General features: G+C 42.3%; 1 protein-coding gene across 1 annotated transcript in view; it reads right to left on the minus strand.

Moving 5' to 3' along the window:
* The window catches only part of LOC103178715 (glutamate receptor 3), a 78,442-nt gene extending 58,066 nt beyond the window's left edge, over positions 1-20,376 (minus strand). The window contains exons 1-2 of the mRNA XM_042340829.1: positions 20,340-20,376; positions 19,302-19,541 (exon numbers count right to left, since the gene is read on the minus strand). Of these exons, the coding sequence (XP_042196763.1) occupies positions 19,302-19,541; positions 20,340-20,376 (277 nt within the window). The remainder of the gene's footprint in view (positions 1-19,301; positions 19,542-20,339) is intronic.
* Positions 20,377-23,570: the final 3,194 nt, after the last annotated feature.

The raw sequence follows: 23,570 nt of genomic DNA on the forward strand, positions 1-23,570 counted from the left end.
ACTCAGCTCCATTGACTCCCTATCTTTCAGCAGATCGAAATCAAGATCCGAGCTCTCACCCTCAAATCCTTCCATGGTCTCGCTCCGCCCTACTTCCGTGACTCAGATCCTCCCTATCTGCCATACCATAGACCGGTGGACTTTCAGCCATTCTGCCCCCACTCTCTGGGACCCCATCACGGCGTCTCCCTCCCTCCCTCTCCCTCCCTCCCCTGGTCCAAGACCCATCTCAGGACACATCTCTTTAACTGCGCTTTCGTTCATCTTTTCCCTCCCACATTCCCTACAGCTCTCGCCCCCCCCCCCCCCCCCCCACCTCCAGCCACCAGTATCAAGCACTTTGGGACAATCCTTTTGAGGTGAAAGGCTCTGCATAATGAATGTAAATTTTATTGCATTTAAGTGCTCTGAGAGGACCTGCAAATCATGTCCCAAATTCATTACATGGTTTTGCAGAAAGATTCCAGAGGCCTTTTTAGTCTCCTCACTGGCTCACAGACGCTCTTATAAAGCTTGACAAATAAGCGCAGAGTGCTCGTAAACGTCCTCAGGGAAATAAGCTGCAGTTGAGTCAGTCCATTAAGGGTTATTTCTAAACCAGTTACTGTTTGTACTACTGATTACGCCAAAGCCACACATGGGCCTCGTGGTTGTCTCAAAAGGCGTTTGGTTCTCGAGATTTTTAATCTCAATGACTTCACGATTGTGGGCTTTAGGTGGTAACGACATTAATTCTCCGAAGCTGTGGCAGTGGTCGCACACTTGGGCCAGTCTGAAACACGACCTCTCCTGTAGAGATGGAGTGTGCATTCCGAATTTATTCATCCGCTCGGTCGGTTACAAGCAACACTCTCGCCCCGAGTCAGAAGGTTGTGAGTTCATGCTGCAAGCGTTGGGACTTTGGGCTCAAGTTCTAGTCCAGGTTGACGTCCCGATGCAGTGGTGGAGGGAGCGCTGAGCTGTCAGAGGTGCCGGCTCTTCAGGTGGACGTTGAAGAGCCTGGGGCGTCCTGCCCAACAAACCCCTCGGATAAAATGGCCCAACGACAACGACAACAACAAAATATGCTTGTTGGACTCTCCTGCACACAAATTGGCTGCTGGGTCGGCTTACAAAAAATACACAGTCACTTCCCGCAAAGCGCTTTGAGACGCCTCAATGACATGATAAGGCGCTGTCTCAAGTGCAAGGATTGCTTGTTATTATTATTATGATTGTCAGCTTCTCGCTTCGAGTCGAAAAGCCTTCTGCCTCCCTCGCCCACTTCGGGACCTGTTTGTGTTTGAACGCTGAGTGTTACTGGCGGGATCAGGGAGCTGGGAGGAGTGGCGGAACCTGACAGCACCAAGGGGATGACACACAGCTGAAATGACAGGATCGCTCAAGCACCCTGGCTGAATGAAAGCATCTATCGATGTTAATTCCATTCCCCCCGCGCTGTCCAACTCACTCGCTCGCTCCTCCTGGCCAGTTTCCCCCGAACATCCTGTCAGAACCCTCCTCGCTGAGACACAAGCATTCAACGTAATATCTCTGTGAGGGATTTGTGGAGGGGAAGGGGTGTAGGGTGAAAAATAGATGAACGAAAGCAAACTTTATTTGTGGATAGTTCTTTTGAATTTTAAATAAATTTAAATAAACTTAAAATTTCGCCCGCAAAATATACAGTCAATTCATTTTACAGTATATTCTGTGGAGCGCTTTGAGACGTCTCAAAGACTTGATAATGCACTGTATCAAATGCAAAGGATTATTATGTTATTATTATTATATAACTGTTTGAGTTTTAAAAGGTGAACGTAAAGGCCAAATCTCTTATTGAAGAGGCGTGGAATTTATAAGGCGGGTTAACTTATTGCAAATTAGCCCTTAATTAAAACTGTACAGGGGAACATTTGCTTGAGCAGGAAGGGTGAATGGATTCCCATTTCTGATCTCCGAGTAACAACTGATCATTCATTTCATGGCTGTTGACGTGGGTCGATGCTGTGCGCAAATTCACCCACTAAATACACAGTCACTTTGCTTTGCGGTCTATCTTCCCAAAGTGAAAGGTGGTATATCAAATGCAAGTGCTGCTTATTATGATCTTTCGCACCCCTTGCTTCTTTAGATTGGATCTTTTTGTTGACTTCCAATGGCTGAGCCTCTACGCATATACACGCAGCTCGATCCCTGCTTGTAAGTCAAGTGGTGCCCCACTTTCCTCAACCGCAAAGGAAATCAAAACACTCCAAAATTGGGTAAATACGGAAAAATCGAAAAGGACGGAAATTCGTTCTCATTGAAACCAATTTGGATTCGGAAATGACATCAGCCAGATCTACCTAGTGATTAAAGGGCTGATGCATCGGAATGGGGGAGTCATGGCAAAGGCTGATTCAAAATGTATTAAACATCAGCGTATGTAGCTGCCAAGATATATTCGTGCAGCACAGATGGCATATCTTCTGAAGTACAGCTATGCAGAGCAGTTGTAATTTTTTTTGTTGAGGACAATTCTGTGTGACGAGGAATCAATGTAATGCATCTTTGAGTTTATTTTGTGTTACACTCGAGGCTGGATAGACAAAATCATGGGGGCACAATAAACAATGTATTGGTTTCCCTGTTATTTACCTACGTGGATAGAATTCCATTTGTTTCCTTTGCGCTACACTGGAGTGCCGGCATAGACTATTGGGCTTGAAGTCCCGACGTGGGGCTTGAACCCACAACCTTCTGATCCAGAGGCAAAAATGCTACCGACTGAGCCAGGCTGGTACACGATTTTTGCTAAATTGAAGAGAGCGGTGTAAATTTTACTGACCACGCCAATCTGACCAGCCCAACAGCAACATCTATTTCACATTAAGTAACCAACAGAAGATTGTTTGACCGAAAGCATTTACAAAATCCCCTCCCACCACCATCAAATAAAAAATAGCTTCCTTTCTTCCACTCGAAGAAAGCCCAACCTGTTTCTGTATAGATGACGGGAACAGTTCATTGCAAGGAGGACGTGTTTTTTTTTGCAGCACTGGCTACTGCATTAAGAAGTGGCAATCGTGTATAGCCTACTAAAGTGGCTGACGGATGCTTTGCAGAATGCAGCTGAAGCAAATCTAGTTTGCTGATACACACACACGTATTATACACACACATATATAAATTTCCTCTCCCTTTTAGTTATTAAGAGTATAATTCGGCGACAGTCACAGAAATATCCCGGCCCACATTAGATTTATAAAGCTCCGGCTATTAAATAAACCTCAATCACTCTCCTCATCCTTTCTGTGCCTGTTAAATAATTTAATCCGCCAGGTAAAAGAGGCAAAATGATCATTTTGGGTGTTAATAATCTTCGGCGGAGAGGCGAAAGATACTTTACATGGTACAAATATGAAAAATGTTGCAGCGTTTGAGAAGACTTGCTTTTATTAATTCCAAAGAGATTGCACGAGATGCGCAGACAAGTTTCCGTTGCCTTTGATGGATATCCTCAAGGCTACATGTGACTGTTTCATTTCATCTAATTGCCTTAGGTTTTCTCGAAAGACATAAACCTGATCTGAAATCTCGGAGCATTGGAAAAGCTCTTTTAGTTAATATTAAGGCCCAGCCCGAGTGATAAGGACTCGGATGCAATGAGCCTCTTCAAAGATTTTAACCCCTCGATTGTAATCTACAGTTTTCACTCTGCAGTGGAAACCTCCGAAACAGTCAGTTCTGAAACGGAACATTGAAAAATCATTTCGGTTTTCTTTTATAATAATAATATTAATAATAATCCTTGCATTTGGTACAGCATCATATCATGTCAGACGGATGTCACAAAGTGCTTCACAGGATTCACTGTGAACTGGAGTGACCGTGTATTTCTAGGCAAAGGCCCACAATTGCGCACAGCAATATATTTTTAGAACGTGAACAGGATGATCTGGGGGCTGGGGTGGGAGCTGGGGGAACGTGAGCTAAGTGCTTAGGGGAAAGAGGTGATCTGGATCTTCCTCGAGCTGAGATGACCTGAGCTGAGCTTCAAGGTGTTGTGCTTGGCGACAGAATGTTGGAATCGAGTCAACCCTCTCTGTTGGTTCCTGAGCCAAGTGAGTCTGCAGTACTCCAGAGCAATGCAGATGACAGACCAGCCAGCTGGCTCAACAACAAGAACAACACTTGGAGATGTTGATCAGTCACTGGGCGCAACCATTCCTCCCACTCAGCTCCCGTTAACCCAATGGGGTGGAGGACTGGCAGACCCGGCTCTTTGGGACATCCTCCCTATGTGAAAGGCGCTAGCAATGTAATTTGTTGTTGTTGAAGAAGAAGAAGAAGAAGAAGAAGAAGAAGAAGAAGAAGAAGAAGAAGAAGAAGAAGAAGAAGAAGCTGCGGGTTTTAGCTAGTTAAACTTCAGCAGTTACCGCAAACATACACTCTTAGGGGTCTCCAAGCCTTGGTTCTGGCCAACCTCCGCCTAACACCTGGAAATTGGGAAGCAGGGGGCATCCATCCAGGGAGAGACGACATATTCCATTCCAAACCAAGAGATACTTCCATGCATAGGTGCCGTACACGTGTGGAACTCTCAGTCTGATTTGGATAGCTGTCAGACACCCGGCTGACCCCCCCCAAAAAAAATATTGGGGTCCAGTTCACCTGATGCTGAAAGGTTTCCAGTACTTCACTCAATTGAATACTCTTTATAAGCGTGCCTGGACTGTACCTGACAGATGGCCTTTGATTTTGTTTTCCTTCTTACTTAATATTTCATGGCGTGGACCTGGTCTGCATTTGAATGATCCATTTCCCTGGTGGGTGGATGAAAGAGGCTGTTCAAAGCTCCTGCCTTCAGTTCAAGCATCGTTCTCTAACGATAGTGGAAGTCACGCAATTAGTAGACTCGGTAATTATGAAGAGGCTACTTATTAGCACCACAAATTTCACTTAAGGTACCCTGCCCACTCACTACTTACAATTAACAGTAAAACACCTGATAACTCATCACTCCAAGTGGAAAGGGCTCAATGATGAGTTATCCAGAGCAGCGTGTTAGGAGTATGTATAAATACATAAATAAATGTGTCTGGGCTGGTGACATTATGATGATTTAAGTGCTAGTGACAAGTTAGGCCTGGGTCGAGTTACCAAGAGTTTACTGTACTTGTACTACGTAAGCGCTATGAGAGATCCTCCTGATGTGAAAGGCGCAATATAGATGCAAGTTGTATTGTATTACAATACTTTGATGCATGGGATCTTTAATGCCCACCTGAACAAGCAGACGGGACTTCGATTTAACATCTCACCCGAAGGACGGAAACTCCAACAATGCAACACCCCCCACCCCACAGCACTGTCTCGGAGTGTAAGCTTAGACAATGTGAGTTCAAGTCCTTGCCATCTTATGACATAAACCAGGACCTAATAATGTTATTTGCATTTGCCCACAAGCTATACAGTCACTGCACTTTACAGTGAAACACTTTGAGACGTCTCAAAGACGTGATAAGGCGCTATATCAAATGGAAGGACTATTATTATCATTATTTGATGTAGGATTTATAATATCAAAACGTTTCAAAGCACTCCATTGGTGTCATGTGTAGTGACTGTATTTGCAGATAAAACACAGCGACCAGTTTGCGCACAGCAGGTTTCTAGCACTCACTGCCTTGAGGTAAACGATCACTGGATAAGGACAGATGACAACGAGACTAAAATTAGATAGACAAGGTGAATGGCCTTTTATTGTTTCAATGCTATGTCATTAAGCTCTTCTGTAAAGGAATGGACTAGCGACTGAGCAAAGCGTTCTCTTTAAATGGATGATCTCATTAGAGCCTGCCCATTAACAGGCGTGCGCTATAGTTATAAAGAAGCACTGGTGAAAAATTTATAAGTTATTAATTGCACTATCGTTCCTACAGTAAAAGAACTTAAGATTGTATCTCCATGCTTTATGCTCAAATGGAACACAAAGGTATCATTATAGCTCTCATAGAACATACCTCACCGGAGACAGATACATTTTTCTTTGGCTTAGTCTTTTCTCAGCTGTTTGAATTGAATTTTTATGTCAGCTCGTTTGGTAACTGCATGTCAGCCTGGCTCAATTGGTAGCACTCGCGCCTCTGAGTCAGAAGGTTGTGGGTTCAAGCCCCACGTCGGGGCCTTTGACCTCACAGTCTGGCACAATACAGTACAATGCTGCATTGGCAAAGGCGATGAGACATTAAACTGAAGCCCCTGTCTTCTTGTTAAGGAGGACATTAACGATTCCATGGCGCGATCCAAAAAGAAAAGGGAGATTCTCTCTCCCGGTGTCCTGGCCAACAATCCCCCAGAAAAAAACTGATCCTTCATTTCATGGCTATTTATAGGGGCATTGCTGTGTGCAAATTGGCTGTGCAAAACACAGACACGACACTTTATAGTAATTCCTGTGAAGCACTTTGAGTCATTTTATTGATGTGACAAGGCACTATATTAAATGGAATTATTCATGCTATTTCATGTATAAGAGCACTATGCTGGATTTACACTGCTGGTATTTTCGGGACTGAGGTTGATAGATTTTTGGGAGGTAAGCGATATGGAGCAAAGATGGGTAATTGGAGTTGAGGTACAGATTAGCCATATTCTGATAGAATGGCAGAAGAGGCTCAAGGGGCTGAATGGCCTATTCCTGTTCCTATGTTCCTATGGTACAGGGCTATTAAACTCAGGATAGAGAAATCCTATCGCAGGAACAGAGAGGGTCTGAGTAGCTGAAATGCTCACAGTAAGATAAATAATAAATAATTCTTGCAATTGGTACAGCACCATTCACGTCTCACTGCCCCATCCTATCCTCATACTCCTTCAAACCTTTATCTTTCATATAGCTGTCTGCTTCTCTCTTCAAACCCATAATTAATGATAATAATAATTCTTGCATGTGGTATAGACCCTTATCACGTCTTCTAGACGTCTCAAAGCGCTTCATAGAATATACTGTAAAGTGAATTGACTGTAGAGTTGTGGGCGAAACGCGGCAGACAACTGCGCTCAGACTATTGACTCTGCCTCTACCATCATACTTGGCAGGACATTCTATGTCCCAACAACTCTGTGAAAAAAAATTCCCCGAAGCTTTCTTTTCACTCTTCTTGTGACTATCTTATAGCTATGTCCTCCTAGTCACTGAAGCCAATTGCCATTTACCTCTGCCTCTGGCCTAACAAATTGTTTCTCCCTCAATTGCTAACAGTCTGTACGTACAACAATTAAACAGGGACTGCAATGGGTACAGAAAGAAATCCTGCAATATTAATCACCGTTAATTAACTTCATGTAACTTTGGGCCAGAAACCAAGCTGTGGGATTCTTCAAGGCGATTTCCTGTTGCTTTCCTGTGAGGAAGTAAATGATTGTGGAAACAAGCAAATAGCAGGCAGCCTGATTTGGTGGGGGGAGAATGTATTGACGTATGGCAGACAACGACTGTGCAAAAAGGCATGTCATTCTAGCACTAGAACATTCTACCGCTAACTCCATGCTGTTTGTGGGGACATTGCTGCGAGCAAATTGGCTGCAAAATACACAAATATACCACTTTACAGGGCCTGAGTGTTTCCTTTCCATCCTGCAGGCTACACAGTTCCAACTGTGGGTTCTTATTTTTGTCTCAATGCAACAAACGACTGTTATTTTTGTGTTGTTCTCTTTCTCTGTCACTGCCAATTGCCTTAAATGCTCAAATAAAATCCTCATTTCTACCCCAGTGTCACACATTTGGACAGGGAGCTCCGAAACATATACACGCTAACATTGTTTGCTTGGCTTCATGCTGTTCGTTTTCATTGACAATGCAACAATGCGACTCAATGGATTGCTCTTAAAAGAGCCAGCACAGACACAGTGGGCCGAATGGCCACCTTCTGTGCTGTAAATTTCTACGGTTCTACACATAGTCTTACGTCAGTATCTAACAACAACTTTGCATTTATAGAGCGCCCCTCGCGCAGCGTAGCATCTCAGAGCGCTTTAGTAAATACAAAGAGGATACAATTTGCAAGAGAAACTCAACTTCTCTTTTCAAAAAGTGCTGTGAAATCTTAAACGTCCTCCCACACAGGCAGATGGGACCCTCGGTTTGACGTTTATCCGAACGACAACACCTCCGACAAAGCAGCTCCGCTTTCTGACTCAGAGGGAAGAGTACGACTGACTGAGGAAGGCTAACACCTTTATATGAAATACATAGAAAACAAAATGCACACATTTTTATTGTGCACCCTTTCAGAGTGGTTGGGTAACACCCTGTCACACAGAAGTATTAGTCGGACGTGGGGTGTGCTAATGTGAGGTTCTAGCAAGACTGGGCCAGCTGAGGGTATAACAAACCAGGTGAAAAAAGGGTGAGAGAGTGAGGAGAGAGACTCTATAAATGGGCAGTGCAGAGGTTTGACCAAGATATTATTTGGCTTTGGAAACCGAAATGAATGAAACACTTGTTAATTTTAATCTGGTTGCAGAGCTGACTTCGTTTGGTTCCATTCAAGGGACTGTACATTCACAGGCCTGTCACATCTCAAAGCGATTCGGTTCACAGTAATTCCCATCGCATGTAGTGACTGTTCCTTGTGGGGAAAAATACAGTGGAGAAAGCCAAATGGGCTACTTGACAAAGGTCAGTCTCCAACTCCCGACCAAGACATTTCTCGCTCAGTAATTGGCTCAACTAAGCAAAGAAAAATACGCACTCCAAGGATATATAAGGGTTTTAGACCATCAGAATTAATTCCAGATCACCAGTGCAGTTCAGAAAATGACGCTAATTCAATAGACCGTTTATATTGTCGAGAGGTAGCCCTCAGCCCAATGTTTTGGTAGCTAATTATAGGAATATTTTATGTAGGTTAAAAACCGTGATTATTAAAAAAAATCAAGGCGCAAAGGGCTGGCTTCCTGATGGCATTCAAATAAGAGCTGACACACTTGTGAAGCAGAGGTTTGGATTGCAGTTCCCCATCCTATTCTCCTCTTATCTCATCTGCCTCATTATTGTGATGGAAAAGGAGATGGGTGATAACTGCTCTTTTTAATCTCGGCAGAATATCATCTCCAAAGCTGTCAAAACTGCTCTGTGAATAAGAATGGAGAACAAAGAATTGCGCTGTTTTGCATTTGTGTTTAACGGTGGGCTCTATCAGCTTCATTTCTTTGATCCATTCTCTAACCGTTACTGTAAAGCATTGATTTAGTATGGAATAATCTCTTTGACTTTACACTTTCTCTTTTAAGTGCAGGGTTGAAAAAAACGATGGTTTTCAGATCTGCTCGCCTCGCTGTAATTAAAACGTAAGTAGCATTGAAAACGAGAGCGAGAGATGGAGAGAGATTGTGTCTTCAGAGATATTTGGGCCTTAAAAGGGTAACTTACATAATAAGTGACTTCTCTCTGTATTGGGGGATTTATGCATGATTACCATCCATTAAAACATTGAGGCATTTGACAAGGAATCTGAACAAATGAATTTATCAATAGGATACTTTCTGGTCTGCCGACAAATACATGGTCATTACACTTCACAGCTCAAATGCTATGGAGCCATTGGTGACATTGTGATAACAATGTCAAACATCAAGGATTAGGAATTTCAGATAAAGATTAATTTTGCCATCCGGCAATGAATTAATTAATTAATAATACATGCATTGATGTAATGCCTTAACTCGTTGTCGAGACGTCTCAAAGCGCTTCACAAGTTTTTACTGTAAAATGCAGTGATTTTGTATTACGTAGGCAATTTGCACAACAGCAATATCCTACACAGAGCCATGAAGTGAGTGACCAATGTTATTTGACCAGAAGATCGGGAGAAACTCCCCTCTCGTTTTGAATAGTGCTGCGGGATCTTTAACCTCCATGTGAATAGGCGCAGACAGGACCTCGGTTTATCGTCTCATCTAGATGTGGTGGTTTCTTGTACCCAGTGGTTGTGATATCAGTCTGGATCACTGAATTGGTCTCATGTACTGGTTTTGCTAGTGGAACTCAAGTTGAGGGGCACAATTTACCCATTTATTCACAGGTGTGCATCTGATGGGCATTAAACCTATTCAATGTGCACCTCTGCGTACAAATGAAATCTTTACCGCATGCACATTATGCACCATTACCGAGGTAGCTGAAGCACTGAAATTCATTACACGCATGGTTTGTCAGCAACTAAAGGCCATTATTCCAATGTATGCACAAGAACCAAGAACATCCACGCTGCCCAATATTTTCTTCGTTTTTCATTGCGTTGCCTCCCACCCTTTATCTTCTTCTGACACAGTACCTTCTGTTCTGGGTTGACCAAGGTTCACACACGTAGGAGGTGCCCTTAACTACGTTGCTAACCACCGACGGAAAGGATCACTGCTCATTCCGTGACCCTTTTTCAATCGGCTAGATGGCAAGATATCGCAAATTAGACCCCAATTTTTTCCCCCAGAGGAGCTCAAAGGAAGAATGCCCCGATTCAAAATGAGAAGGGAGTTTCTCTCTCCTGGTGTCCTGGCCAACAAACCCCCAGATAAAATTGCTCGCTCGCTTCATGGCTGTTTGTGGGACTTTGCTGTGCACAAATCAGCTGCCGCATTTGCCTACGAATACAGTGATCACACTTTACAGTAAAATTCTGTGAAGCACTCTGAGACATGTCTACAACGTGATAAGGCACTGCATCAAATGATAATAATCCTTTCATTCGGTACACCACCTTGCACAATGGGAGGACATCTCAAGGCGGCTCACAGCAGAGTGACTGTATTTTGTCGGCAATTTCTTTTGGATTAGGAATGCCCTATGTATCCGCATTGCAGTGCACATCACATACTCAATCAAGCTGAGGTCAAAATGCCCGGCACAGTTTAAAACAAGAGGAAGGCAGTGTTAGCCTGGGGCTCATCAGGCCACAGTCACTCAGTAGATATAAAGCACACAGATAAAGCTTCCAAGTCCGAGTCTGTTGCAAGCAAAAAACACACATTGTTTATTTAAAAGTCCATAACCACATCTACAGGGGAATTTAGATAAATACTAGAGAAAAAAATATTGAGGGTTATAGGGAAAGAACAGCACGATACGATTAGGATGGATAACTCCAGTAGGAGAGAAAACGCCAGCGTTAGACGCAATGGGACAAGTTGTGAATGTGCTGTGATTTTCAAAATTCATTTCCAAACTCTTTTTTTTTGCAACATAAAAATGAATAAATGAATGAATGAATGTCCCTTCTCGCCGTGGTTTATAAAGGTCTCATGTCGCGCTCTTGCCTTCCGAGTCAGTAGGTCGAGGGTTCTGGAGATAACTGACGTGAAGGCTGTCGAAATGGCTCACCGTCTTTTCAAGCTCTTGCGGGAGACATAGGGAAGTTATTGACGAACGAGTGGACGACGTCCAGGTCATCGGGTCGCAGCAGCCACCGGAAGTTATGTCAATGGGGACCTGATGACATTGTTTTGACATTGGGACCCAGGAAACGAGCTGGCAGGCTGCGAGCGTGCTATCGTGGCTTCCTTATGTTACAGCCACATAACAAGCCTCCAACTCTCCGACAAAATAGTTTTGGTCATCCTTATTCTTGACAAACGAAAACCGATCGAATCAGACACTCCAACCGCACCGATGCTTCATCCGTTTAGTTTGTTAATTATTTTTCGGCAACAAATTAATCCAAGCATTAAGACCGTTTGCTTCTCGTTTTAAATACCTTTAAAATATGCCGTTTGAATGCGCTAAATTCCTCCTGACACCTTTGACATTGAAGTCTTTACGGAAAATCTTTGCTGAACAATAATGACTGAGCACAAATCAAATCAGCCCTCACACGAGATAATCCTACTTATTCCTTTATTTTTCTTGGCACTGTCTTAATTAGACAGTATTTCTGTTTGCACAGCCAGCGTGCAAAGACAGTTCGCGCCATGTAATTAATCAAATATTTCTCTCGTACCAGACACCAGGGAGAGACAGCCGACTGTTAAGGCGCTGATTCTGCAACAAGCCAGACAGAAGTAATGGCACCCAACCCTTTTCCTAATAAGACCCACAAGTGTCACCGTGGACGATGTGGCAGCTGAGGTGGCCCCCGACTGCAATGCTCCGCGATGAACACTTACGGAGCAATTGCATAGAAGATCGCGGCCCAGTGTGCGATCGCATAGCATAAGGTGTAAAGCGGCTGAACCGCAAATGGCGCGTTAAGTTTCCATCTTTCCTTTTCCCCCGCTAGTTATTAATCGATCAAAATATATTGGCGTCCATCCAGGGAGAGAGTGAGCACTGGGTTCCAGGCAAAATGTGCAACATCCATGTGTGGGTTGCGCACATGTGTGGAACTCACGTGTATGGTTTGGAATGTTGTTAAGCGTAGCGATGGGTTTCCACGTGCATTGGACACACACACAAAAGAAAGTTAATTGGATTTTAGGCCTGCTTAAAGTGTTGCGGGCGAACACTTCCTTTGACTATTTTACTTCACAGAGAAGTATTCAAATGGGTTCGTGAAATCATTCTGTAAAAAAAAAAAACAGGGCAGCCATTGAAATTAGAGTTGCCGGAGGGAATTAGCATAGTTTTGTGGTTTGAACTCGTAACCTTCTTGAAAGTCGCGAGGGCTAACGTTGCAAAGAAGCTGACGTCATTGCCAAATATGCTTTGTTGCAAACTTCTTCACTCAGGGAAAACTCGACTTGAAAACAACCTCTTCATGTGAGCTTTTGGAAGCAATAAAAAAACATTTTGGGGACATCTCTGCAACATGATAAGACACTGTATTAATTGCAACGACTGTCATTATATTGCTCAGTGCTGTATGTCAAACCCTAAACAAGCAAGAAAATAATAATTTAATGATGTGTCCTTTCTTTCTTTCTTGGGGGTTTGTGCCATTGCCTCAGCTTTGGAAGGTTGAGGATCAAGACCAATGCTAAGATCCCAGGTGTTCAGCCTTAACTAAAGGGGCAATTAAATCGTCCTCTAATTCAAGCTCTAAAAATTGGGTGCAACCTAATCACTGATTGCCAGGTGAGACAGATACATTGGTCCTGCTTCCCCCATTAGATTGCAACAGGTTGGATGCATGCTCATTGCAGAACAGAAAGCGGGACATGGGTAGACCAAAAAAATGTGTTGCAGATTATTCACCAGTGTTGCTGAGCACATGCAGTTGGACTCTCTCTGTTAACTGTTCAAGAAACCTACAACTGTACAGGTAGGATTTTCCCAATTTAAGTCGCTTATTGTTATGCAGGCTCTGTTGGAGTCAGCCTAAGGCTCAAACCTGTGGTGAAGATAATTTTCTGGACCCTCTTCACCAACACCAAACCTCTGAAAAATTAGGTGCTCAAATTATCTGGGCACCAAATATTTATATCTGCCACATGTCAGGTTTTATCAATGTTTCCAAATTATTGGCGTTCTGAATCATTTGCTGACTCGAAGAACGAAATGGGAGTACTGAAGAGATTGTGAATCCGTCCTGTCTCACAGAGAGTGATGAGATTGTGGAACTCGCTGACCGAAGCAGTGATTAAAGTAAGTGACATCAATGTATTAAAGAGGAAATGATACATACATAAGGGAGAAGGGAGTAGGAGTGTTGGACCAAATGGCCTGTTTCCATGTTATAATGCTCTATGTAGTTCTATGGAAGGTTGCCTTGACGTTTGTTAAATTACTACGCTAAGAATCCTTGCCACACCACGGATAAACCGAGGTAGTTTGCTTCACGTTCTGGATAGTAACGTAGCTTTAAACAGCAATGCTGTGTGGCGGGGTGTGGATCATTGCTTAGAAGGTGCTGGTTGTCAATGTAATGTTGCCATGTGGGTCGTTGTGTGTTCCTCAGAAGAGACGGTGCCAACACTGGGAACGAGGAATTAGTCCTAAAACTAGTGCTGGAGTGCTAATTCCTCAGAGCCCGGCTGCAAGTGTAATAATTGTGTTCGCATTCTCGCTTGGAGAATGAGCTTTTATTTCTCTGGGGAGGTCTTGCAGATGGTTCTCCAGAAGTGAAAGTAATAACCCATCGGAAATGTTTTGAGTGAGGGGGACAATATCCATGGTAACACCACGCTAAACCTGCAGTAACATTTTCAACCAAACTAGATTTAATAATCTTAATATTAGTTAATTTTGGGGGGAAGGGGGAGGGAAAGTAGCAGTTAATTTGTTTGGTATTGGTTTGTGTTGTTTTCATCGTAAATGTGTTATTGAAATGAATGGTGAGCAAACATCTTGCAATTAAGATTTTAATGTATTTAAGTTGTTACTACAATGGACCGTACTTCCAAGTGAGATTCAAACATGACATCAGGGAGTGCCAGAAGCACTCTTAAAATTACTATTATCACTAGTGACTAGGTTAGCAGAAGCTATATTAATACTATTGTACAGTTATAATGCATTTCAATCAGCCTTGTGTTTCTCCCACTCACCCACCCTCCACCAAGCTAGACATCTAGGAAGACACCCTTAATGATGGTGACCAACTTATTGGCCAACTAAGCCTCAAATCTTAATCAGTGCTGATTTTCCTTTCAGCAAACTTGAACCATCATTGGAAAATCAAACCAGACCCGGAGTTCTTCTTCCTCTACCAAACGGCACTTTTTATTTTCTTGTCCCTAATGCAGCGCCGAAATACCATTCCAACCCACTGCTCTTCTGAACATTTCACATCATTGACGAACAAAACGCCAACTCCACTCCCACAGGGCCTCCCAATGATCACGACACTCAATTTTCCACCCCCAGCATAGCCTCTAAATCTCAGCAGACTGATAAACCTAATATCAATGTTTAGCCCATCATTTTCAGAAGGCGGATGTCCGCTGACTGATACAAAATGATGTAATTGACAACAGCAGCATCCATCTCCAGTCTGTTATCAGAAACCCCTCGTTTTTGTAACATTTTGGGTGTTTTTTTTTATTTTGCCTTTCCTTACAATCTGCGGTTTGCCTGGTATTTTATCCCGTTGTCAGTCTTCATTAGAAATTCTCTCTTTCCTGCCTGTTTTGAAATCTGCACTGTCAAACTGTCGTTTGGGACTGAAGATGTATTAACATCAAACACATAGGAGCCAAGAAGTGAGTTGATCAAAGAAATGTCAATACAGTCAATCTGTTTGAATAAATAACTTCTAGGGGTCGCGAGGAGAAGCTTTTACCCTCTCTCCTTTGCATTGCATTCGCAACATTTCCTTTCAGAAGGTAAGGAAGTTTGATCCTTCAGTCACTTCTATTTACGGACATTTCTAGGCATTTATCTATTGAACTTCCTTTAACATCAGTGTGTAAGTGTATGTCTGCAATGCAATGGGTCTTGTAAAGGATTTGTAAATAATAAATCTGGCACTTTACTCCGATGCTCTTAAGACAGGCGGAAACCTGGGAAAAATTGGCCTCTGAAAGGGATTCCATAGAGGCCCACGGGTAGGATTTGCGGTTCACAAATTTCCGCCCACTTACAACCAGAATTCACCTTCATGTGAGCAGTGGGGATGTGTCCAAAGAATTGGGTGATGGAATAAATTAGCAAAGTTGGATCCTTCAACTTTGACCTGGGTGCAAATCCGTGGACGGATCCTGGCGGTTTGGGTATCTCAATTCAGGTCTCAGTATATATCTTACACTAATTAATTAATGTGATCTCAGTGAGACCTCCAGGATGGCCGGGGTAGGAAATAGTTTCACACTGGTCCAATGTGGCCGCTTGTTCAGAGTTTCGCCGCTCAGACATTTGTTAACTTAGGAACTTCATTCAGAAAAGCCATCGATTTGCCTTTGTAGGATATTAAATAACCAATGCTGGTGCGGTAGAGAGGGCACTGTTTAAGTTAGGAGTTTTTTTTAAAAAAAACTTTACCAACTGTTGGAGAGATCTCAATCTGGAAAGAATCTGACACCTTGCCACTGAGATGAGTACATTTAATAATAATAATAATAAAAATCCTTGCATTTGATATAGCGCTTTTCACATCGGGAGGACGTCCCAAAGCACTTCAGAGAACACACTGTAAAGTAAATTGACTGTATATTTGTGAGCGAACGCGGCAGCCAATTGCGCACAGCAATGTCCCACAAACAGTCGTGGATTGAAAATGACCAATTTATTATTGGTTTTATTTATTATTGGTTTTTGTTTTGGAGGATTATTATTAGTCTCTGTGTGGAGTAAGGAAACTTGCCCAAGGTTTCGCCCTCTGCCTGGAATTGAACTCAGGTCTCTCACGTGCAAAGCAAGTGCTCTAACCACTGAGCTACAGGACTCCACTTTACCGATCAAATTGTCCTTTCTTTCCTTTCTATCGGGAAAGATTAGAGAGAGCTATACTTTGTGTCTGATCTCGCTCAGGCTCTGCCTGATCTGGGAGTGCTGACTGTTGAGGCTGAATCTCAAAGGTACAGATGACATCTCTGACACCTTGAGGAGGACAGCAATTCATCTATGCTTCACTTTTCCCAACCCGAATGAATTGATTTAGATCAATTAACATTCTGTTGGCTGGAAGTTGACAGCTGTTAAAATTAACTGGGGGTTTCGGTGCAATTGGGTGTCTGGTAGCTTTGATCACCACAAGATCGATAAACATTGTTGCGTTGTTCTACAAAGCTTTCCTAGATTAACTCTAGCCAATTTTTTTTGGGTAGAAGGGAAGAGCGAGCGAGAGAAGTGTCGATTATCGCTTGTGTTGTGTTGCAAGCATTGCTTGATGCTGATTATAGCTTGATAATAGATAACAGTTTACTTTACAGTAAGACTGTATTAGTATCCAGGTAAGAACAACGGAGTTCTTGAAGTTTAAGGAAATATTAGAAGCCTTTTATGGTCTTACACTTTATGATTGTGCATCAGTTTGGAAAAAAATCCAAATTAGGGTCTAAAATTGAAAGCCGGTTCTTTTTACGACCCATGTAAAATTGGCTTCCAAACTGGAACTGCAATTAAGATTTATTTGGTTGCAAAACTCTGCATGATCTTGCATTTTAAAGCCAATGGCCTCAGGGCTAAGACCCTGAGAAATTCGGAGCCTGAGATGCCCTCTTTACCTTCAAATTTCTTGAATGAATGCTGTGGTCAAATCTAGTTCAAGAACCTTTAATATAATTGGACCGCAGAAAAGTGTATTTGGGTAGAATCTCAAAGAGGCCTCTGGTACATTGATGGTTTAAAAATATTGATCCTTTCGTTGTATGTTTATAAGAAGAACACTTGCTATAAGCATAGCAAGTTATTATATCAAACCGTTTCACAGCAAGTTATCTTGAAACGCAGTGCATGCTTTGCTGGTTCAAAATTAGCCCAAGTAAAATCCATAAAGTTTTCTTTTTATCGGTAACACTGTGCATGGCCTAATCTTTGGCTTTAACAGAAAAATACCCAGCTCATTGTTTTTTAAAAAAAATCTATGTTATGTGGATTTTTTTTCCTTTGCACACGGATAAGGCTGTCTGTCTTTCAATCTCATCAGTCTTTTCTGATCATTATCTGTTGTAAAGGAAATATAAAACCAGACTTTCTGAATAAGAGGATTTTAAGAAAAACGTTAAGAGGTCAAATTTAGTTTAGTTCAGAATTACTGTGCTGAGAGTGGATAGATGAACGACAGCTTAAATGTCAAACATCTATTGTATGACATTTAAGCTTCTACTCTTCAATTGACTTTTGACTCTTTGTCTGAGACGCCTTCTATTTTTAAGACCTTTTGCAACAGATTGGGTATCCATTGAAAATGTCTGAAAAGTGCTCGAGTGTTGACAGTGTTTGGAGGTCATCAAGCACCCAAATCCATTACGGCTTCCTTTAAGGAAGGAATAGTATGGACTCATTATTGGAGCCAAAAGTGCAGAAGGAGATATTTTGGATGTAAAAGCAAGGCAACGTCAAGCTGTGCATAACAGTGTCTGCTAACCGCATTCGGCAACGAGTTCAGCGCTGTGGTTTATCTCAAGCTAAGGTTGGCATATTTAAATTGAACACACAGATAACCCTTCACAGATTGTATGTGAGGCTTATTCTCGTGTCCTGAGTTCCTTTTATATCGCAGTCGTGTCTGAGCAGATGGCCGCTTCACTTTCCTTTTTTTTTGTTTTTTTCAGTCCTAAAGGTTTTTTTTATATTAAAAAAAACAATTGGCAGGGTGAGAAGAACTGCTTTTTTTAAAAAAAAATGTAATAATAGCAACAGAATTGCTATCGAGGCTGAGATCATAAGACTTGTGAAGGAACTGGATAACTCTTTGAAAGGGGGAAGAATTTTTAAAAGTACTGGGGAAGATCTGGCAATTGGGTTTATTGAAGCTGTATCCAACAGGTGAACTGGCTACGGTCTTTGGCTTGAAAACACTGCGATTTCTATGATTCTACAATCAGCAAAGTCAATCACAACAACTTGTATAAACGGCTTCCACAGTACAAGTTTGCTTACCACAATAGCTCTATACAGTATAGCATCAGATCACATCTCTGACCAAACAAGAGAGCGGAGGAGGAGATTGCGGGCACGGAGGGGGAGTTTTTAACATGTATGGAATAAAAGCGACATAAAACACAAGTTCCATTCTTGAGATGGAATAAAATCTGTTTGCACCATTCGAATCTTAAACTCTATTTCGTACACCAAAATTATTTTTAAATCCTCCCCTGAAAAAGCAATCTTATGTAACGCCAACTGGCTCCAAAATCAAATTCCAGGATAACCAGTCAACAATAGCAACAACAACAACTTGCATTTACCTAACACCCTTCACACAGGGTAGCGTATCGGAGCGCTTAAATGAACAGTTACTTCAGAGTCCGCACTGGGGACTGCAACTCTTTCAGCTCTCGATACCTTCAAACGCAGATACTTTTCAAATTACATTGCCACAACCGTGTCATGACGCAATCAAGACTGGAACAACAAATTGCATTTATACAGCGCCTTTCACGTCGGGAGAACGTCCCAAGGCGCTGGGACAGTGAAGGGTTTGCATCCGAGCTGGGGGGGTGGGGGGTTGGAGTCGAGAAGGAGTGGAGGGCAATGGAGGTGGGAGGGTGAGAGAAGCCACGATCAAAGAGGAAGTTCTTGTGACAGGCCTTGAAGGAGGCAAAGGGAGGGGGCGAGGCTGCTAACTACTTCTTGTATGCTGCCAATGTGGTGGGGCGAGGTTTACCGACAAACTTTCCCCATCCCCCCCCACCTCCCAAAAAAGTTCCAAGGTTTCAACAAAAGGGAATATCTGCAACCGCTAGCGTTACGTAACTCAGTGACGTGAAGGATAGCTTTCAGAGCGCCCGCTCACCTCTGTCTGTGTCGTACAGGTAGACAAATTTCTTCCACTTGTAGTGGCTGAGCAGGCCCAAGAGGGCTCCGTGCAGGGGGGGTCTCAGCTGAATAACGAACTGGATCTCCCCCTCGGTGGGAAAGCTCGGCGTGATGAAAGACGTGTGCAGAGCGCCGCAGAAGGAAGTCAGCGTGTTCACAGATCTCTTATCGTAGAAGCCGAAAATGGCGTAAACTCCTTTGGAATATTGCGAACAGACTGGAACCGAAAAAAACAAATGGAAGGGTGGTTAGCATTCGGCCAAACGTATTGATTTGCAAACCTTTATATGCACAAGGAATGTTCTCCGCAACATTGCTACTGAAGGAACTCTTTATGCTAGTTGCATTTTCTTGAAGCATTTTATTAAAGCATTTCGCCCACAAAATACACAATCAATTCACTTCGCGGCAGAGTCTGTGAAGCGCTTTGAGACGTCTCAATGGTGCTATATCAAATGCAAGGATTATTTATTATTTCAATAAACAGTTGCCAGCGGAATACAGTGTTCAGCAGTGAAGAGCGAAAAATTTGGAAAATTCTTAAATACCACCTTAAGTTTGAAGCTGGTTTTCCATAAGTTTGACCTCACTGGAATTTCATTCCAACTGGTTTTAAGATTAAAAACCCTGTGAAATTTCAGCCGTCAGATGTTCTGTTGAATAGCTACTTAATATATGTATAAAGAGTGAGAGAGAGTGTGTGTGTGGTTATATATTCAGATAATTCATATCTTAAATTGCCAACACTAAACGGGAAACATTTTATGTAAAAATAATCTTGTATTTGGTATAGCTCCTTATCGCATCGTTGCAATGTCTCGAAGCACTTCACAGGATTTTCCCATAAAACTTTGTGACTATTTGTTTGTGGAAGACGACACCGTAATAATAACAGTATTTGAAGCATGACTGTCTCAACATTTTACACAAACAGCAGGACGACACTCGTTTGGATCCTTATAAAAGCTGTTTTGTTTTCTATGTGGTACATACTTTTCCTCTTCACTCTATTCACCTGTGTATAGCTGCATACAGAAGAGCGCAGTGATCATAGTTACACAATCACAGCTTCTTCCTATAAATGTTTAATGAAGAAACCCAAGGCAAATGAGAAGGAACATCACGGTGAGCTAAATACAAGTAGTAACACAAACATGAAATGAACAGTAGGGGGGAAACGGTACTGCATTAAACTGTTACGAACAAAACAAAAGCCTTAATAAGTTTCAGAGTGGGTGCAATGGCGTGGAAAGGGACACTGTTGAAAGTGTCCGAGCAATTCGAACATGCGCAAGTGCAGTGAAGGGCATTTAAAATAAAATGTCCAAATAAAATTGCTTTCCTATCGCGAGATTTTTCAGCTTGTGACCTTTGTCGGGCCCAAATCACCGAATGTCCAGCTTCTTGGGACGTCCTCCCGGCGTTAAAGGCGCTAAATAAATGTAATTTGTTGTGGTTGTTGCCTAAAAATCATGCAGATTGAGCATTCGGTTTAAGGAAGGAATGCAAATCCGTGCTTTCCTGCAGTTTCACAGGATTTTCACAGCTTGAAGGAGTCAGGGTAGGCATAATAGGCCATTTGGCCTTTTTTCCTTGGTTCCTGTGTAAAGACTGAACGTGGCTTGAATTATTGATGGATGGACCAAATAATGCTCACCTGCTTCCGAGCTTTTGCCAACGTTCTGGGCTGAAAATTACGAGGTGTGCTGATTATCATCGTCGATAATTAACGCACCCTGCAACGCAATTTTCAATCGCGTTATCTCTGTTGGAAAAGTCGCTTAATATCAAAGTGACATTATAGAGCAGGATTCGCCGCATTCTGCAACAGAATCGCGCCTTGGGACGTCCTCCCGATGTGAAAGGCGCTCTGTAAATGTGATTTTGTTGTTGTTTTTGTTGTTTCCGCCAACAATTCAAATAACCACGGTTATTCCCAATCCATGTACCTTAGACTGCTTCTGCAAATTGCAGGAACAAGTTTTTCTTTCATGTTTATGCTTAGCGACACTCCTTCTGACATTCTTCTGTACAAAGGATGAGCATCTAAAAGTTTAATTTAGGATTGCCTCGTTTGGTTACAGATGGAAGCCCAAATGCCTCTCTGCGGCTTGTCATCGCTTCATTGCTGATGTAACATGCTCCATCCTTTTTGTTGCCTTGAAATAGGAATAAGATGTGCGTAACATCAAATCTTGCGTGCGGGGGGGTTGAATGATATAAATCGAATTTTTTTTAAAGTGTTCAACGACATCGCAACTTTGATATAAAGACTTATGTGGATTTAGAACTAGAAGGAGTGAGTTTCATGGGTCAAGTGATGCTAAATATGTTTCAAATAAATTCCCATTTTTTTTCTTCATCAGATATATCTAAAGAGGAATGAACTGCAAGAGTATTGCGGGAAGGGAACGGTAGATAAATGGGATTGAACAGATTTCTCTTGCAAACAACAACTTGCATTTATATTAGCAGTTCTAATGCAGGGCAGCAAACCAGAGCTCTTGAATCGTGCATTTTCTTTGACGGCATCAGATGATATTTAAGGATGTCACTGGCAACTGAAAAATAACTTCTCAACTCAGTGCATAACATGACCAGACAACATAAGGTGCTGTATCAAATGCAAGAATTATTATTATTATTTACCAAACGTCAGTAAGGCCGAATTCTATTGGTGTCACCGAGGCTATTTGTCATTGAAATTCCTTCGCATCTCCAGCAACATCCAAACTCATTCATTTTTTCTTTCGGGGAAACGAAGCTTCTCAATGCACTGCAACCCACCCGCCAACGCGTCCGATTCATAAAATATCACCCAAACCATTAAATATGTAACCAAGAGCATTATTTATATGCTCTGTACTCTCAAACACGGATTCAGATTTTCAATTAGTCATGCTTGACTTCTGTCGGTATAATGTAATTATAGCTCGTAACGCACGAGTGGGTCCCAGAATGTGCATTTTCAAGCAGGATCCAGAATTTGAGCATATTCCAGCGATATTAATAAACCTCGCATTTGATATAGCGCCTTATCACGTCGTTGAGACGATTCAAAGCACTTTGCAGAATACGTCTTAAAGGGGATTGATGGCGTTTTTGGGGGTGAAACTCGGCGGCCAATTGCGCGTTTTGTATTTCATTAGATTTTTGTTAGGTCGGGGTATCGAGGGATATGAGGCAAAGGTGGGTAAATGGAGTTGAGGTGCAAATCAGTCACGATCTAATAGAATGATGGAACACACTCAAGGGGCTAAATGGCCTACTTCTGTTCCTAATACCTGCTGTAGATTGCAGCTGAATGCAAATCATCCAGCCTTTTCCCACTGCCTTGCTCTGTTTCCGTTCTGAATGGGCTCCTATTCTTTGCAAAGGTCTGTTGAGACATGGCTACTCTGTCCTCCCCAATCCTAATCCAGCGCCCTTCATGCTTAGTTGCTCACAGAGGGATTGCAATGTAGAGTTTTGACGGCAAATTGCAATTCACAGAATCGAAACCCAGTGAAACACACTTTACATCAAGCAAAGAGATCAATTTCTGCTGATTATGCATTCTGTGCGCAAAACTATATCCAGCGAGTTCCGAGTAAAAGCATCGTGCTTGACATCAATTATTTTATTGCAGCAAAAATACCCGAGGTAGCCTGTCAGGATCAAAGCCCGCAGTGGATCAATTTGCTTTGAATTAGTTTTTTATTACATGCATAAGATTATGGGAAGGAGCGAGGAGGTAGGGAGAGAGAGAAAGACTACTTTATGTTAGAGCTAAATGGTTTTGTAACTCAGGTGGTGTCCCTAACAGTACTCATTTTTTGACTGTGTGTTCATTTATTTGGCTCTTAGAAATCTTACCTGTACAAACTGAGATTATGGATAAAACTGCATTAGTTGCGATTAGAATAGAATAACATTCTTTTTTTAAAGGAAACCCCAAGCAACCATTGAAGTGACAGCACAGAAGCGAGCCATATGGCTGATCAAGCTTATCATAGTGCAAGCTCCTCCATTGGAGTCCTATCCTAATTCCTTGCCCTTTCACTGTGTCTTTTATGCTCGATGCTGGAATACTTGATGCCGACACTGAGCGCCCAGAGGAGAAATGGGGTCCATTTTTAAACATAATAATATAATTGATATAAGGTAACAATTAATATTGCATCTATAACATCGAAGTCGCTTCACGAGTAATTGCTGTCAAGGGTAGCGACTGTATAGGTTTAAGGAGACATGGCAGCCATTTGTA

This window comes from Callorhinchus milii, unplaced genomic scaffold (genome assembly GCF_018977255.1).
Source record: "Callorhinchus milii isolate IMCB2004 unplaced genomic scaffold, IMCB_Cmil_1.0 Scaffold15, whole genome shotgun sequence".
Taxonomy (NCBI): domain Eukaryota; kingdom Metazoa; phylum Chordata; class Chondrichthyes; order Chimaeriformes; family Callorhinchidae; genus Callorhinchus; species Callorhinchus milii.